At 40.8% G+C, this 16,136-nt stretch overlaps 5 protein-coding genes across 6 annotated transcripts in view; 3 read left to right on the forward strand and 2 right to left on the reverse strand.

Annotated features, from left to right (window-relative positions):
- The first annotated feature begins 284 nt into the window (after positions 1-284).
- LOC148067637 (trypsin-1-like) lies at positions 285-1,486 on the forward strand. Its single transcript, XM_087805989.1, has 6 exons — positions 285-350; positions 440-590; positions 653-903; positions 973-1,109; positions 1,183-1,284; positions 1,350-1,486. The coding sequence occupies exons 1-6, from the start codon at positions 311-313 to the stop codon at positions 1,395-1,397; spliced, it is 729 nt and encodes a 242-aa protein (XP_087662115.1). The 5' UTR covers positions 285-310; the 3' UTR covers positions 1,398-1,486.
- Positions 1,487-3,686: 2,200 nt separating this feature from the next.
- Positions 3,687-4,891, forward strand: LOC148067638 (trypsin-1). The gene is made up of 6 exons (XM_087805987.1): positions 3,687-3,755; positions 3,845-3,995; positions 4,058-4,308; positions 4,378-4,514; positions 4,588-4,689; positions 4,755-4,891. The coding sequence occupies exons 1-6, from the start codon at positions 3,716-3,718 to the stop codon at positions 4,800-4,802; spliced, it is 729 nt and encodes a 242-aa protein (XP_087662113.1). The 5' UTR covers positions 3,687-3,715; the 3' UTR covers positions 4,803-4,891.
- A 1,794-nt stretch (positions 4,892-6,685) lies between these two features.
- Positions 6,686-8,165, reverse strand: LOC148067639 (trypsin-1-like). Of its 2 annotated transcripts, XM_087805983.1 has the most exons (6): positions 8,122-8,165; positions 7,867-8,017; positions 7,250-7,500; positions 7,053-7,189; positions 6,857-6,958; positions 6,686-6,779 (listed from the first exon to the last, which is right to left on the reverse strand). In XM_087805983.1, exons 1-6 carry the CDS (start codon positions 8,159-8,161, stop codon positions 6,732-6,734), a joined length of 729 nt encoding a protein of 242 aa, XP_087662109.1. In that variant the 5' UTR covers positions 8,162-8,165; the 3' UTR covers positions 6,686-6,731. The 2 variants fall into 2 exon arrangements, with proteins under 2 accessions (XP_087662109.1, XP_087662108.1); XM_087805982.1 differs by having other exon boundaries at positions 7,053-7,500.
- A 1,337-nt stretch (positions 8,166-9,502) lies between these two features.
- On the forward strand, positions 9,503-11,098 carry mrpl17 (mitochondrial ribosomal protein L17). Its single transcript, XM_087806047.1, has 3 exons — positions 9,503-9,793; positions 10,638-10,706; positions 10,777-11,098. Exons 1-3 carry the CDS (start codon positions 9,620-9,622, stop codon positions 11,038-11,040), a joined length of 507 nt encoding a protein of 168 aa, XP_087662173.1. The 5' UTR covers positions 9,503-9,619; the 3' UTR covers positions 11,041-11,098.
- Positions 11,099-12,766: 1,668 nt separating this feature from the next.
- The window catches only part of tmem145 (transmembrane protein 145), a 60,652-nt gene continuing 57,282 nt past the window's right edge, over positions 12,767-16,136 (reverse strand). The window contains exon 15 of the mRNA XM_087806046.1: positions 12,767-15,432. Within this exon, the coding sequence (XP_087662172.1) occupies positions 15,184-15,432 (249 nt within the window). The 3' untranslated portion in view covers positions 12,767-15,183. The remainder of the gene's footprint in view (positions 15,433-16,136) is intronic.

Genomic DNA, 16,136 nt, shown 5'->3' on the forward strand with positions numbered 1-16,136 from the left:
TGACTTGAAGAAAACAAGTCCCTGTCAGCCTTGTTTTTGACCTCTGATCAGGCCACTGCATTTCTAAAGTCTTTCCTTGTATGTGATATTATTGTGGAAACTTTCAGCAACTGTAACTGTCTATGTGAACAAGAACATCTGCCTCCTCTTCACCGGTTCTCTATCACCTCTCCCGCAACAGATCATTAACTTTTCCCTCGGAAGTTTTCCTGGATTTCAATTGGTGGAGGAGAGATTTAGAATTCTGGGCTGGACAATAAATAGCAGGTCTGCAGGTGAGGTCCTCCATCGAAAAGATCACTCAGCAAACATGAGGTCTCTGGTTTTTGTTCTGCTCATCGGAGCTGCTTGTGAGTTTGATCTTTTATTTTCCTGAAATTCTCCGAAGAATTTGGTAAATGCTTATAATTTTGCTATTTTTTCTACAATGTGTTTCCAGTTGCTTTGGAGGACGACAAGATTGTCGGAGGGTATGAGTGCCAAGCCCACTCTCAGCCCCATACAGTGTCTCTGAACAGTGGATACCACTTCTGCGGTGGCTCCCTGGTCAGAGCTGATTGGGTCGTGTCTGCCGCTCACTGCTACAAGTCGTGAGTACCGAGTTGATATCAGGGTGCAGAAAGGGAGAAGTGACCCCCGTGTTTGTCTGCAGACGTGTGCAGGTGCGTCTTGGAGAGCACGTCATCAATATCAATGAAGGTACTGAGCAGTTCATCAGCTCTTCCCGCGTCATCCGCCACCCTAACTACAGCTCCTACAACATCGACAATGACATCATGCTGATCAAGCTGAGCAAGTCCGCCACCCTCAACAGCTATGTGCGTGCCGTGGCTCTGCCCACCAGCTGCGCTTCTGCCGGCACCATGTGCAAGGTCGCCGGATGGGGCAACACCATGAGCTCCAGTGAGTAAGGACTCCTGCGTCTGTTCAGCGGTTTTCAGAACCCAACTCACTTTTGATTTTCCTCGACAGCCGCTAACAGTAACAGGCTCCAGTGCCTGGACCTGCCCATCCTGTCCGACAGGGACTGTAACAACTCCTACCCTGGCATGATCACCGATGCCATGTTCTGTGCTGGATTCTTGGAGGGAGGCAAGGACTCTTGCCAGGTCAGTGTCCTCGCTGTTCATGCCGACAGGCTCTTGGAACTGAGCTCAAGCTAAAGATGTTTTCTGCTCTCAGGGAGACTCTGGTGGCCCAGTTGTCTGCAACGGTGAGCTGCAGGGTGTTGTGTCCTGGGGATACGGCTGCGCTGAGAGGGACCACCCTGGTGTCTACGCCAAGGTGACAACCTGACAAAAGTAAATCTGAGTTTTTCACGTGTTATCTGACTCTTCCTCTCTTACCAGGTCTGCCTCTTCAACGACTGGCTGGAGTCTACCATGGACAGCTACTAAGTTGACCTGATGGAAGTTCTGAAGAGCAGCAAAACATCCCTGCTCCTGTTACAACATCTGAACCCATGAAATATACATCTAACAAACGATCCCATCTGTGTCTGATCCTTCATGACCATGTAGAGATTAAGACTAACTGATCTTGTTTCACTCAGTCACTTGGTACCATGGCATCATTTTATGTTGAAGGTATTTAAAATTAATAGGCGAAGCTTCAGTAAGGATTTTCATTGATGAAGATACAAATATTTATATTTCTCTATTGGTCTACATCAGGGGTCGGCAACCCGCGGCTCCAGAGCCGTATGTCACTTTTTCAGCCATCTGATGCGGCTCGCTGAGTCTTTTAAAAAAATATATATAAACGTGGGAATTTTATTTAAATGTATCGTAGCGTTTTTCCAATGATGCACGAACAACGTGCAAACCTCTTCTTCCGTTTACTTTTTATTTAATAAAAACTGTTACAGTAAGACGTATCTTCGCTGATATAAGAACACCATTAGTTCTTCAAGATCATCATAACTCTGACTCCTCGCTCCCCCCTCCCTCACCTGTCTGACTCTTAAAGGAACAGTGACACGCAAAACAATCGTATTATCGTTATCGTATTTTTCTTTGGTTTGTTCAAAAATATATTTATCAATTTGTGCAGACCTGAAAAAAACTTTGTGAAGTATAATTTCTTTCTGCCTCCATAGAAAATATTTTATATTTTTCAGCAAGTCAGTTACAAACGTGTACATTATAATAAATTAGGTTAAGTTTGATATCAAATAGTTTTGTCTTGAATGTTATTTTGTATTCAGCATTGTTGAAATGATAGGTATGAATTATTGGTAACCCAGGGCCCAATTACATCAAACACTCTGATAAAAAGCCTACAAGGAAGGACATCATCTGAGCAAGAGGAGGGTTTCATCTTGTTCACTAGTGCCAAAATATCACCCAGAGATACAGCACTGAAGGAAGAGTAAGATGAGGAGACAGGCTCAGAGACAGCAGGGGTTCCAGACAGAGGGGGAGAGATTTTCTCTTTGATCAATTTAATTTTGTCAATGAGAAATCTCAACAATGCATTGCTGTCAGCTTCACAGAAGACAGGCGTGATTTGAGGAGCAGGAGACACGAGAGAATTGAATGTGTCAAACAACAATTTGGGAGTTTTCTTTTTGGCTGCTACCAGTTTCCTGATGTAATCAGATCTGGCAGTTTCCACCATCTCATTGTATGAAGACATCAGATCCCTGAGAGGAAGTCTGTGCACGTCAAGTTTAGTGGACTTCCAAAGATGCTCAGGCTTTCGACAAAGTCTCTTCTGACTCAGGAGATCTTCATTTGTCCAAGGGCACCGTTTTTCTGAATTTTCAAGTTCGATTTAAAAGGTGCCACTTGATCCAGTATTTCAACACAATCATTAGTGAAACAGTGAATCAAACTGTCCACGTTAAGGCAATCGTTGAAGGAAAGAGGATCAAACATAGCAGAAAAACTGTCTGCAGTATCAGCTGGATGACACGCCTCTGTGACCTAACCTTTTAGGTCTTAGGTTCAGGGATGAAGTCCAGGTTAAACAAGACAAGAGAATGATCACTCAGATGGACATCATGTACAGATACATTAGAAAATGTCCAGGCCAAGAAAAAAACTAAGTTTAAAACGTGGCCTTTTTGATGAGTGGGCTCAGAAACATGTTGCTCAAAATAAAAACCCCACGACCAGAGAGGCGAGGTTTCCCTAGGACAACGCTCCCTACTGGACAGAGTTAGTTCAGATGAATAAACTCTTACCCTCTGCCAAGTTTCAGACAGACATAATGAATTCAACTTTTCTCTTGTGAATAGATCATTCAAAGAAAATGAATTATTTGTAATGGAGCAAGCATCTATAATGTGCAAAAAAACTAACGTAAAATGACGATTTTAAATAGTAAAAAGCATAAGGACAATTGAAATAGCATGATAATGTAAATTGTTCAATTCTTTCCACCCGCTAATGTGGTTTGACTTGAAGAAAACAAGTCCCTGTCAGCCTTGTTTTTGACCTCTGATCAGGCCACTGCATTTCTAAAGTCTTTCCTTGTATGTTATATTATTGTGGAAACTTGCAGCAACTGTAACTGTCTATGTGAACAACAACATCTGCCTCCTCTTCACCGGTTGTCTATCACCTCTCCCGCAACAGATCATTAACTTTTCCCTGCATTCGGAAGTTTTCCTGGATTTCAATTGGTGGAGGAGAGATTTAGAATTCTGGGCTGGACAATAAATAGCAGGTCTGCAGGTGAGGTCCTCCATCGAAAAGATCACTCAGCAACCATGAGGTCTCTGGTTTTTGTTCTGCTCATCGGAGCTGCTTGTGAGTTTGATCTTTTATTTTCCTGAAATTCTTCGAAAAATTTGGTAAATGCTTAGAATTTTGCTATTTTTTCTACAATGTGTTTCCAGTTGCTTTGGAGGACGACAAGATTGTCGGAGGGTATGAGTGCCAAGCCCACTCTCAGCCCCATACAGTGTCTCTGAACAGTGGATACCACTTCTGCGGTGGCTCCCTGGTCAGACCTGAATGGGTCGTGTCTGCCGCTCACTGCTACAAGTCGTAAGTACCGAGTTGATATCAGGGTGCAGAAAGGGAGAAGTGACCCCCGTGTTTGTCTGCAGACGTGTGGAGGTGCGTCTTGGAGAGCACGTCATCAATATCAATGAAGGTACTGAGCAGTTCATCAGCTCTTCCCGCGTCATCCGCCACCCTAACTACAGCTCCTACAACATCGACAATGACATCATGCTGATCAAGCTGAGCAAGCCCGCCACCCTCAACAGCTATGTGCGTGCCGTGGCTCTGCCCACCAGCTGCGCTTCTGCCGGCACCATGTGCAAGGTCGCCGGATGGGGCAACACCATGAGCTCCAGTGAGTGAGGAACCCTGCGTCTGTTCAGAGGTTTTCAGAATCCAACTCACTTTTGATTTTCCTCGACAGCCGCTAACAGTAACAGGCTCCAGTGCCTGGACCTGCCCATCCTGTCCGACAGGGACTGTAACAACTCCTACCCTGGCATGATCACCGATGCCATGTTCTGTGCTGGATTCTTGGAGGGAGGCAAGGACTCTTGCCAGGTCAGTGTCCTCGCTGTTCATGCCGACAGGCTCTTGGAACTGAGCTCAAGCTAAAGATGTTTTCTGCTCTCAGGGAGACTCTGGTGGCCCAGTTGTCTGCAACGGTGAGCTGCAGGGTGTTGTGTCCTGGGGATACGGCTGCGCTGAGAGGGACCACCCTGGTGTCTACGCCAAGGTGACAACCTGGCAAAAGTAAATCTGAGTTTTCCACGTGTTATCTAACTCTTCCTATCTTACCAGGTCTGCCTCTTCAACGACTGGCTGGAGTCTACCATGAACAGCTACTAAGTTGACCTGATAGAAGTATTGAAGAGCAGCAGAACATCCCTGCTCCTGTTACAACATCTGAATCCATGAAATAAACATCCAACAAACGATCCCATCTGTGTCTGATCCTTCATGACCATCTACAGATTAAATCTTGTTTCAGTGAGTCACTTGGTACCATGACATCTGGATCATTTTATGTTGAAGGTATTAAAATAAAAAGGCAAAGCTTCAGTGAGGATTTTTATTGATGAACATACAAATATTTATACTTCTCTATTGGTCTACATGCACACACTTTAGGGTGACAACCCAGTAGTGGGGATTGTCTTCAACTATCTCTGTAGAACTGATACAAACTGGACTGGACAATACAAAATGGACTGCACAAATAATAATAACAAATAAATAACATTTCTCGACCAATTGTGATCTACTGTTGTAACATGTTATGTGGACATTTTCATACATAACAATAATCTGCTAAACCAAAGTGAAACAAGCGCTGATTTAAGATATGATTGTACCTATGATTTCCTTTCTATACTACTAGTAGTACTATTATTTTGAGGTAAATGGGTGCAGGACTAGATAAGGTTCTGCTTCTCCCGCTTTCCCTTTCGGGACATGCATGTAAGAAGTGAATAACGATGAAATGTGATGTTGATGATTTAAACTGTCATGCCAGAAATAAACAATATTCATTCATTCATTCATAGAACAATACATGGAACATGGTCCTGTCACTTGATTGACATTCAGGGAAAATGACATCTGACCTTTTGACACTAACCACAACTCCTCCACACCAAAAGATATTTTCTGTACTGAGACTGATGAGTCCAGCTGATTGGATCATTCCTCAACAAGATAGAAAAACAAACCAATGGGCCGCTTTCATTGGATCAGATAGGTGTCAATTGAAAAAGCTGATTTGGAGTTTAAAAATTGCTGGAATTAACTCATTAAAATCCGCAAATGATTAATTCAGTGCAAGTCATCAGGATATGTAAATGCACTTTACTTAATGTACACACATCAACACACATTGCACATTTAATGAATTCTCAATATACATAATATATCAATTAATATTTTGTATTTTTGTACTAGAAAGATAATTTTGACTTGCTCATGTTTGGGTCTTTTTCTTTCAACATGTATGTCCTTACAAAGGGGTGAACATTAATCAATTTGAAAAGAGTGGATTTTTAATCTTGGGGCCCTTTTAAATCTAGATTAAGGAAGATGATGATCATCATCATCAGCGGAATAACATCCTCCATTCATTTCTACTGCCCCGTTGAAAGTAATTTATGGACCCTGTGTCTATCAAACACAACTTCCATTCGTCCCCTCGGTCTTCTCTTTCTCCATCTTACTGCAATCACCTGTTCTCACCAGGCCAGATGACCTTCTCTGCAGATCTATAGGAGTGGCTTGTGGGGAGAGTCTGAGGAAGGGAGGTGGTATGGACAAAGAAAATATATACATTAATATACAGTATGTGGTTCAAAAAAGGTAGTATTAATTTGCCAACTAATGTCCTTTAGTTGTTTCCTACTTACTCACATTTCAAATGTTGAATTCTTCCTCTCCACGATGCAGTCAGTCGCTCATCATGACCATGCTTTGAACTTATTAGTTCAAAGTTAGAAGTTCTCCACCGCCTGAAATCTCAGCAAACAAGAGGTCACGAGAGCAGACGTAATAATGTGCTTCACTCCTCCTCCAGCCAGCTGTAATCACCACTGTGTTTATACAACAAGTCCTTTGACTTGGGGGGGGGGGGGGGGCTTAGGTACATTTTCTAATGTAAATATATTTCAATAAAAAAAAACGTATCATCTTGTGTGAAAGTGTACTTTGCAAAGACAAAATCATTGAAAAACACAAACCACGTATTCATGTTTATGAGGTTTTATTCACAGCTCAACATTGTGGGAAGCACTAGTTTGCTGCCATCGTGCTCTGCAGCCACTCGGTGAAGATGCAGGTCTGTAGGGAGAGAGAGCACAAATATCAACACACATTTCTCATAGGTTGAAATAAATAATCTCGGTTTCGAATCAAACCTTGGCATAGACACCCGGCTGGTTCCTCTCTGCACACCCGATACCCCAGGAAACAACACCCTGCAGTTCCCCGTCACACACCACTGGACCACCAGAGTCTCCCTGTGAGGGATAAATAGTCACATTTATGATCCATCCTTGTATTCTACGCCTTGGTTTAGATAAACTAGTGCAAAAAGGGAGGATGACAGCAGACCTGGCAGGAGTCCTTTCCTCCCTCCAGGTATCCAGCACAGAACATGGACTCAGTGATCATATCTGGGTAAGAGCGATTGCAGACTTCATCCGACAGGATGGGGACGTCCACACACTGCAGGTAGTTGCTGTCGTTAGCTGGAGAAACACAGAGGTTGAGACACAGCAGCAGTGATTTAAAGGCGTGCGATACTTTACCGGAGTCCATGGTGACACCCCAGCCGGAGACGGTGCACATGGTCCCGGCAGGGGCGCAGCTGCTGGGCAGTGCCACGGGTCGGACGTAGTCGTTGATGGTCGCCGGTTGGCTCAGCTTGATCAGCATGATGTCGTTGCTGATGGAGAAGCTGTCGTAGTCCGGGTGAACGATGATCAAAGACGCAGCGATTTTTTGCTCCTTGCCGTCCAACCACCAGCGGTTGTGTTCGCCCAGCACCACGTCCAGCTTCCTGAAAACAAAGTCAGCAATTTCTCTCATTCAAACGTTTTTTTTAGTTAATTTAATATGCATGAACTGACTTTTATTAATAACGTTTAGATTCTCTTTTTCTCTATATTTGGTCTTAAAAGTCCAGTTTTAAACCTTTTTTAAATTGTGATATTCGTTAGTTTTTAATGGGTGATGTATCATTATTGTTACTTTTTACATTTTTTGTCATGTTGTTATTGACAGTTATACACGTTCATGTTTCTTGTAGGTTTCATTTTAAATATTAAAATAATAATTAAATATTAATAAAATTAATTAAATAATCAAAAATATTAAAGTTATAATTACTCAAATCCCAGATATCAGAATGTTAGCGTAAACTTACGACATATAGCAGTGCGCGGCAGAAACGACCCACATCTCGTTGACCAGCGAACCCCCACAGAGGTGGTAGCCGGCGTTCAGAGACACCTGATGGGGCTGAGAGTGAGGAACACACTCGCGACCTCCCACGATTTTATCATCGTCGGCAGCGACTGAAAGGAAGACAATGAACCTTAAACTTTTCCGAAGACTTTTGATGGTCGTGTCCTTTGAATTTTGAAGTTAATACTAAGAATATTTTCTTAAATGTACTTACACACAGCTCCGAAGAGCAGCACGAACACCAGAGACCTCATGATGATCAAGAACCTTGTCTCGACCCTTAGTAGTAGCATTTTAAAGGCCCACTGGCTTCCAAAACACGCCCACACTGTTACACAATCAGTAGCAGACAAGTGTTGACGGAACATATAGGAGTTTCTTATTTGAAACAATGTATTTTCAACATTAAATATTTGCTAATTTACCTGTTATCTTGTCGTATTTGGGATTGAAAGTTGTCTTTTTTCCAAGATGGCGGAGTGTAGTTTTTAAGCATCTGGGTTCAAAGCATATAAAGGTATGATAATGATTATTCGGCTCTCATTCATAACACAGTATAAACATGAAGTACAGCTCGGCTGAACTGATCTTTTAATAAATTAGGATATCTTCATTCTTCTCTATGATTCTCCCAAAACCCCAAAAACTAATTTAAATACAAGACCTTCAATTATATAAATATAGTGCTAGTTTCAAGTTCATGAGAATGTATATATTTTTGCTTAATGTCAGTAACATGTTAGAAACAAAACTGCATGTCAAGAGTTCACATAATAATCAGCTTTCTGTCCTTGACTCACTGACAGCTGGAGTCTCTCTCACACACTGACCAAATGTATGTCTGCGAAAAGTAAAAGTAGAACATCTGTCTATTACATTGAGTTGTTTGAATATTACAACAATTAAAAATGACTGCATAATCCATCTCCAAGAACCGTAAAGTTGTCTTATGTTATATAAAATAAATGTAGTTTTATTTAGATATAAAATCAGAACTTGTTTTATAAATAACATAGTATAAGAATCAGAAACTTGTATTGCAAATGTTGTTAACGCAACACATAGTAAAGAAATTGTTAACGTTTAATGTTTTATGTGAGTATTGTTTATGTACAATTTTGCAACTCATTTTTTCAGTATAAAACAGTTTATAGTTTCCCGAAATTGTATGAATAACTTAAAAAAGAAAAAAAAAAAAAAACTTTATTCGATAAATTGCTTGATTTTCTTTTAAAAAAAATACAATCTTTATTCAAAAGAAAAAAACTTTCAGACAATAATAATGGAAACCACTGGAGGGTTCTCTCTTTATATATATTTTTGGTTGATTTTAAAGAATGTATCTTTCACAAAGTCAAACAATTTAAATACATAAAATAATAATAGCAACGAATAATAATAACACAACAATAACAATACAATTTTTTTTTATCTTATATAATGTAAATACGTTTAATACGTTTGTGTATATTTTAATGTGTAAAACTAAATTTGTCAAACTAAATATTCTTTATTTTTAATGTTCCACGTTGACGCGTGAGAAGCGGAACGTTTGTTCTCTCCCAGTGTTCTTCACGGTAACAATTTAGCGACGGACCATCAATGTCATATGTGACATAGAAAACGCTCGTCGAAGACTTTAAAGAATTCGTTTGAATAGTTGCTTCTATAAACATTTAAATCCTAAGAGTTGTAAGAAACACTGAGTCAAGATGCGTCTGTCGCTGCGAATGTTGATCAGCCACGGGCGGGTGGCTCGCAAGATGGGTTTGGGACCAGAATCCAGGATCCACATTCTTCGGAACATCTTAACTGGACTGGTTCGACACGAAAGGATCGAAACCACATGGGCCCGAGGGGACGAGGTCCAGTTCTACGCGGAGAAGGTGAAGAATAACGCCGAACAAAGACGACGAATATGTCGTTTATGTGCAAAAAAACAAACATGTCTGGTTGGAACCACTGATGTAAACGAGCACCGCTGATGACCGTGAACTTGATGAAGTTTTAACTTGATGTCAGTGGAGATTTTAGTGACTTAAGTTTTGGTTTATAGTTTGTTTGTTTTTTAGTTGATACCAACTAAGACACACAACACAAACAAACAAACTGGCTTATTTTCGGGCTAGTTTCGACACAGTTTCCTCTGATTTGTTGACATCTTCTTGAACTGTTGCTTTGAAAACAATTCAAGGGAATGAAATGATGGCTGTAGATTACAGACCATAGTAACCATTGGTCCCTTGTTCTCTGAACCTACATTGTAGTTGGAAAAAAAGACATTTTGGGAATTAAGTGTTTGCATTTCTTTGCTGATATGAAGCTAAACTGCTTTTGTCAGCACACCATAAAGATGTCTCCGGATATCGTGTAGTAAGTAAGTAAGTAAGTAATTTGTATTTATATAGCGCTTTTCCAGACCAGGGTCACAAAGCGCTTAAACAATCAAAACAATATTCAATAAAGTATATACTTTAAAGGTCAAGATAAAACTGATAACACAACAGGAGTTCCAGAAAATCAAGGAAAAGCCTGAACAAATAAAAGCGTCTTAAGATGTTTCTTGAAGGAGTCAGTAGATCATCAAACACAGAAGTCTTCTGTCTCCTCCTTTCGTGCTATACATTAACGTAGACGTGTCTCGGGTTCAATGCGTTTGTGAACTCACTCGTGGACACCAATTTGATGACTTTAAAACTGGCCTCATCCTCCATTTGTTCTCCTTCACAGTTGATCGATTACGCCAAGAAAGGGGACACCGACGAGAAGGCGATGAAAATGGCAAATTTCTGGCTGACGGTACAATTCTTCTCCTTCTACAGCAGTGTCTTCTCAACTGTGTGTTTAAGTTTCCTTCGCTCCGTCTCAGGAAAAGGACCTGATCCCAAAACTCTTCAAGGTTCTGGCTCCTCGCTTCCAGACCCGCCCCGAAGGCTACACGCGTCTGGTCCGTCTTCCGACCAGAGAGAACCTGGACAAGGCCAAGATGGGCGTCCTGGAGTACAAAGGAAACCCGTATCCTTCGCTGTATCCCGTCAAGAAGGAGAACGAACTGACGCTCGTCAACCAGCTGATGAAAGGATACAGAGAGGAACGAGCGAAGCTATCGGCAGCTAAATTCCAAAAGCTGTGACTCTGTTCATCTTCTGGACACTTGATCATGGGAATAATAAATGTTTGAAAAACCAAAGTATCTGTTGACTTAATAGAGGACACACACATAGGACCATCATACACAGTTGAAGAACCAAAGTGGTCTAGAAAGGTGCTATATAAATAGAAAAAAAAAGAAGTATTTTTTTAAATCAAGAATGAGAGAGAAACTTATGAGTAATAATAAGTGATTAAATTCCCATGTTGTTGTTTTTTTTTTATCTCCCCAAACAAATTGAAGTGTATTATTGGACGTTTATGTGGTCATTCATGTATCTTTTACATAAGGAGTTATAGTGTTGTACATAGTTGTTTTTTCAAGAACAAACCTGCAAAAATAGCATGCACATAAAACTGAAATATGTCAAATTTATTACAAGAGATTATTTCTTATCATGAAGTAATCATTTGATTCTTTTTTTTAACTACGCACTTTTCCATTACATCTAGTTAATGACCTTCAAGAAACATCTCAAGACATTTTTATTTGTTCAGGCTTTTCCCTGATTTTCTGAGACTCCTGTGTTGTTCTCTTGATCTTTTAAGTATATATTTTATTGAATATTGTTTTGATAGTTTAAGACCTTTGTGACCCTGGTCTGGAAAAGCGCTCTACAAATATAAATAATTGACTTACTTATTTCTGATTTATATTGGGATTATCTTTTTATTATTGTGTCAGAGTGATTCACGGATGTAGATTTTAATCATTAATGCATGGTGGCCATTTAGCGATTTCTCACTAGCATTTCCCTCCAATAGAGGGAGCCATAGAGCAAACATGTCTGAACTGCAGCCCGTAGAGAGCGCTGCTGTCATTTATAAAGATTGTCCCCACCAGGGCCGGGTCTAGACAGGCATGTATGAGGGGGCAGCCACAAATCTTGAGGGGGCATTGTGCTGTTACTTACTTACTTACTTACATGTAAGTTTGAGGGGGCACAACATTTAATTTAGGGGGCCAGGCCCCCTCTTGCCCCTGCCTCGACCCGGCCCTGGTCCCCACATCTCTTTAGGGGTTAAAGGTCAACTAATGTGTTGATTTAAGTGTGTCCTAAATATATTTCGACCTCTATTGTATCATCAGTATGCGTCTGTTTGTACAAAACTCTTCTTTTCATTTAAATATTTATTTGAAATCTTTTTCGGTTTCATGTATTGTCTAACTTGGGACCGCTATGGTGCAACGACTGGATAAAATCGATTATTTTGTTTTGTTTTTTAATTTATGATGCCTCAAACACGTCAGCTGACGCCATTTAACGAGTTCAAACCTTAGTATTCTTAAACTTAGTATATTATTTAGTATTTTTCTTTGATCTATGTTCTTTATCTTTAGACTTAGATTGTATCATCTTGTTCTTTCTCTTTATTTCTCTTTCTTCTTGTTCTTATTTTATTTTTGATTTATTTTTTATGAAAAATTGCTGTATTTTCTGTGGCTATTGGAAAAAAAACAATTTCCTGAAGGAGACCTCCTGAGGGATCAATAAAGTTCTACCTTACCTTACCTTATTCACACACACCTTCTTATAATTACTATAATTATTGAGTTCTCAATTAATCTCTGTATGTTTATAGACCCCGATACACACACACACACACACACACACACACACACACACACAGGGACAACCTACAAACTCCAAACAGAGTGATTACAACAAAAAAAGCAGAAAACACACTTTTCTCCATAGAAACAGAAGTTTGTCGTTAGTATATGACACAGTTGTCATAACAAAGGCATCTTTTTATTCTTGTTATTTTGGCAAAAGTGTTTTATCTACAGCATGTTTACAACTTGACACGATCAGAATGAACAGTGCTTCAGTGGTGTGCTCTTAACAAGGTCGCTCTAGTAGCTGTGCTGTCATGCTCGCCTCCACCGTCCATCAGTCGTACGCCTCAAAACACCACCGTCCAGTCCAGGCTGCAAACATGGCAACAAGTCCTCAGGACTCGTTCAAGTATGGTTTTGTCGTCTGGGCTACGTCACCACAGCCTACCGCCAACACGTCTGATGTCACTTTACACAGAAGAACATGTTTCACATCAAAACGTATTTACATGTTTGCCTCTGGAAGTCGTGATGACCTTGAACTAAACGGTGAACAATAAAGTGCTCCATGCTGCTGATCCTATCTGTGCAATACAACCTTTTCTCCAGTCACTCTAGGATCCCAAGATGTTCCCGATCCTTTCCTGTCTATGATGTAAAGAAGAAAATGACTTCAGAAATGTGGACACTTGCTGTGTAACTCATCCTCCCTCCAGAAAATAGACTTTGTCCACATTTTTTTTGAGGGATTAAGTGCTGAGAGACTCTAAACTGGAGGTGCTGATCATCATCATTTCATAGACAAAAGGCAGATTAGAATCATTTAAATATCTGAGAAAATAAATTAGTTCTGCTGAAGTATTTACTTTCCACCGTTGAGCTGAACATGGAGTTCATCCCTGCAGATGTCATGTTAAAAAATAATACTGTTACCAAAAGATCCTTGAAATAAAATAAAAAAATCATCTGTTGAGAGATTATCTTTGTTCTTCTGTCACATTGACATTGAGGTCCTCCCGGGATTACCAGACTATTCCCAAAGGGAGACATTCCCCAGCCGGCGTAGGAGCTTTTTTCAAATGTCCTTGTGCTACACCAGACCCGACTTTCTGAACGTGCGTTCACACCAAAACACGACTTTGACGACTGTTTCCGCGTCACTGGTACAAAAATGTAGGTAAAACTGCTAGAGGCAGGTCTAATGTTAGGGGAAAGTCGAAATGGCGTACTTATTACATTAATTTTAAGATGTTACAAGATGTTACAGTTCAGATTTTTTTTTCTGGTCAGTAGGTGGCGCCATCACTTTAAGAATGATGTGATGTTTCATTAGAACAGTTGTTCAAAACAAAGCAAAATACAGCAGAGACCGCCATCTAGTGGACTCTGAAGATAATGACACTGCTTCATGAAGCTTCATCAATCACCACTACAGATGTCGTGCACAAATTGTCGCTCTAACAGCGACACAACATTGACTTTAGAACCATCGTCGTCATGTTTGGTTTGAACGCCTCTTATCGGCCACTAGACCTTTCTATGATACTCCATGTCTCAGGTGGACGACCTAAAAAGCGGTCCATGTTTCAGTAACATCTTCATAGAGGGCGTGAAGGAAAGCTGCTCTCGCCAAAACAAAAAAAAGGAAAGTTGCTCCAGCTCAGTTAACAAAAGCAGCTGTGAAAACATTTGTTCATGACTCATAACTATCTGCTTTTGTGCTGTGTGGCATCATCAACATTGTCATGAGCTGCACCCGCCCACGAATAAAAACGAACAATGTCCCCGTTCCACACCTGGAGGGGACCGCTGGGGTCCGGAGGTTGTTGTTCACGTGGGAGAGATAAAGTTTAAAGACGGGAACTACGATACAAACATGCAGACTTCCAACAGTAAACTACATTTAGCATATCAATCCAGCGCCGATGATGCAAATAGATACATCAACTCAAAAACCATGATGAGAACTATTAATAAAAATAACTTAAAAAAAACAAACATAATTACAAGTTTATAGCAGCACCAAATGAAAATTATTAAAACACAAATATAATTATAAAAGTTGTATCTGGCTGTCTGTGAATTCATTTTTGGAAAATATAAAACAATCTTAATGCAAGTGAAAATGAAGAAAAAAACTTCAGCTGCTGCCCCCACGACCCTGACCTCAGACTCGCGGATGAAAACGGATGGATGGAAAGAACATCTCTTTGTTTTCTCTCCGTAGTTATTGTTGATCAATTTTTCCAATTCTGACAGTGGAATTTTAGCGGCAGTATCTGTTTTATTTACAAACCCTCCCCAGCTATCAACGCCTTATAAAAAGGGATTTTGTTGGTTCCTCTGTGCTGCTCAGCTCCGTCGCCCCGGCTACATCCACTTTGTCATTTTTATCTCCGCGAGCCTTGTTACAGCTCGGCATCAATTATTTATTGCTTCTTTAACAGCTCTACCTTCACTCTGGCTCGCTCGTCCATTCACAGGTAAGAGAGGGAATGTTCAGGGATGTCAATGATTTTTTTGTGTCCATCCAAAATTCTCTTTTTCTTTTGGCTGGTCAGTCCTTTACGCCTTGGATCCAAACACCCCTCCTCCTCCGCTGCCCCCCTGCATGCTGAAGTACTCGGTGAAAGAGGGGAGTCGTGGGGGCAGCGGGGGAGAGCGAGCGGCCGGGCGAGGGGGGATCGGCGGCAGCGGCGGCGGCGGCAGTATTGATGTCGAGTCTGCTGCAGTGGTGATGATCTTCTGCTCGCTGTTCCTTGGCACCTCGGGTCCTTTCCGGGTCACCGTCTCCTCCACTGTCTTCAGAGGATCCTGGAGGGAAAGATGACAAGCGTGTGAGACATTTGACCTTGTGCCGCTGCCGGATCTGGGTCAGAGGAAAGCCAACCTGTGTCGGTAATACTAGTTTCAATCACGCTTTGACGTGTTCGGGTCACACAAAGATAAAAACGAATGGATCTGAAACAGAGCCTGAGGAGTCAGAGCTGGTCTAACGATCACGACGTGGCATAAAAAACACAACTAAACATATATATATAATCATATTCATTCACTTTAAATGTGGAGAACATATATTCTATATACAATCGTACCAACCAAACATCATATATTGCTGACATTTTAGTGAAAAAATGTCAAACTGTCAAACTGAGCCTGAGAAACCTGGGTGTTGTATTTGATAAAGACATGTCTCTAGTTCAACACTACAGAAAACTGACCAGAAACGGTTTCCTTCAACTGAGAAAAATCTCTAAATCTAGGAAAATGTTGTCGGAATATAATCTGGAGCTTGTAATCCATGCGTTTGTGTCTTCTCTTCTGGACTATTGTAGCAGTTTATTTTCATATCTTAACAAGAAGGATCTGTTTCGCCTGCAGTTGATTCAGAACTCTGCAGCGAGAATTCTGACCTGCTCAAGTAGAAGAACTCACATTTCTCCGATCCTTAAAACTCTTCACTGGCTTCCAGTTTCTTTCAGGATCAACTTTAAAATTCTGGTTCTTACTTTCAGATC

Source organism: Callionymus lyra, chromosome 13 (assembly GCF_982586985.1).
Source record: "Callionymus lyra chromosome 13, fCalLyr1.hap1.1, whole genome shotgun sequence".
Taxonomy (NCBI): Eukaryota; Metazoa; Chordata; class Actinopteri; order Syngnathiformes; family Callionymidae; genus Callionymus; species Callionymus lyra.

What these genes read in the sequence shown, in the direction of transcription:
- LOC148067639 (XM_087805982.1), bottom strand. Translation starts at nt 8,161, where the DNA reads ATGAGGTCTCTGGTGTTCGTGCTGCTCTTCGGAGCTGTGT. An exon ending in GAGGAAAGGACTCCTGCCAG is followed by an intron (nt 6,959 to 7,052) that starts GTCTGCTGTCAT and finishes TATCCCTCACAG; the next exon opens with GGAGACTCTGGTGGTCCAGT. An exon ending in AGCCGGGTGTCTATGCCAAG is followed by an intron (nt 6,780 to 6,856) that starts GTTTGATTCGAA and finishes CTCTCCCTACAG; the next exon opens with ACCTGCATCTTCACCGAGTG.
- LOC148067638 (XM_087805987.1), top strand. Translation starts at nt 3,716, where the DNA reads ATGAGGTCTCTGGTTTTTGTTCTGCTCATCGGAGCTGCTT. An exon ending in GCCGCTCACTGCTACAAGTC is followed by an intron (nt 3,996 to 4,057) that starts GTAAGTACCGAG and finishes GTTTGTCTGCAG; the next exon opens with ACGTGTGGAGGTGCGTCTTG. An exon ending in GGGCAACACCATGAGCTCCA is followed by an intron (nt 4,309 to 4,377) that starts GTGAGTGAGGAA and finishes TTTCCTCGACAG; the next exon opens with CCGCTAACAGTAACAGGCTC.
- LOC148067637 (XM_087805989.1), top strand. Translation starts at nt 311, where the DNA reads ATGAGGTCTCTGGTTTTTGTTCTGCTCATCGGAGCTGCTT. An exon ending in TCTGCTCATCGGAGCTGCTT is followed by an intron (nt 351 to 439) that starts GTGAGTTTGATC and finishes ATGTGTTTCCAG; the next exon opens with TTGCTTTGGAGGACGACAAG. An exon ending in GCCGCTCACTGCTACAAGTC is followed by an intron (nt 591 to 652) that starts GTGAGTACCGAG and finishes GTTTGTCTGCAG; the next exon opens with ACGTGTGCAGGTGCGTCTTG.
- mrpl17 (XM_087806047.1), top strand. Translation starts at nt 9,620, where the DNA reads ATGCGTCTGTCGCTGCGAATGTTGATCAGCCACGGGCGGGTGGCTCGC. An exon ending in TCCAGTTCTACGCGGAGAAG is followed by an intron (nt 9,794 to 10,637) that starts GTGAAGAATAAC and finishes TCTCCTTCACAG; the next exon opens with TTGATCGATTACGCCAAGAA. An exon ending in TGGCAAATTTCTGGCTGACG is followed by an intron (nt 10,707 to 10,776) that starts GTACAATTCTTC and finishes GCTCCGTCTCAG; the next exon opens with GAAAAGGACCTGATCCCAAA.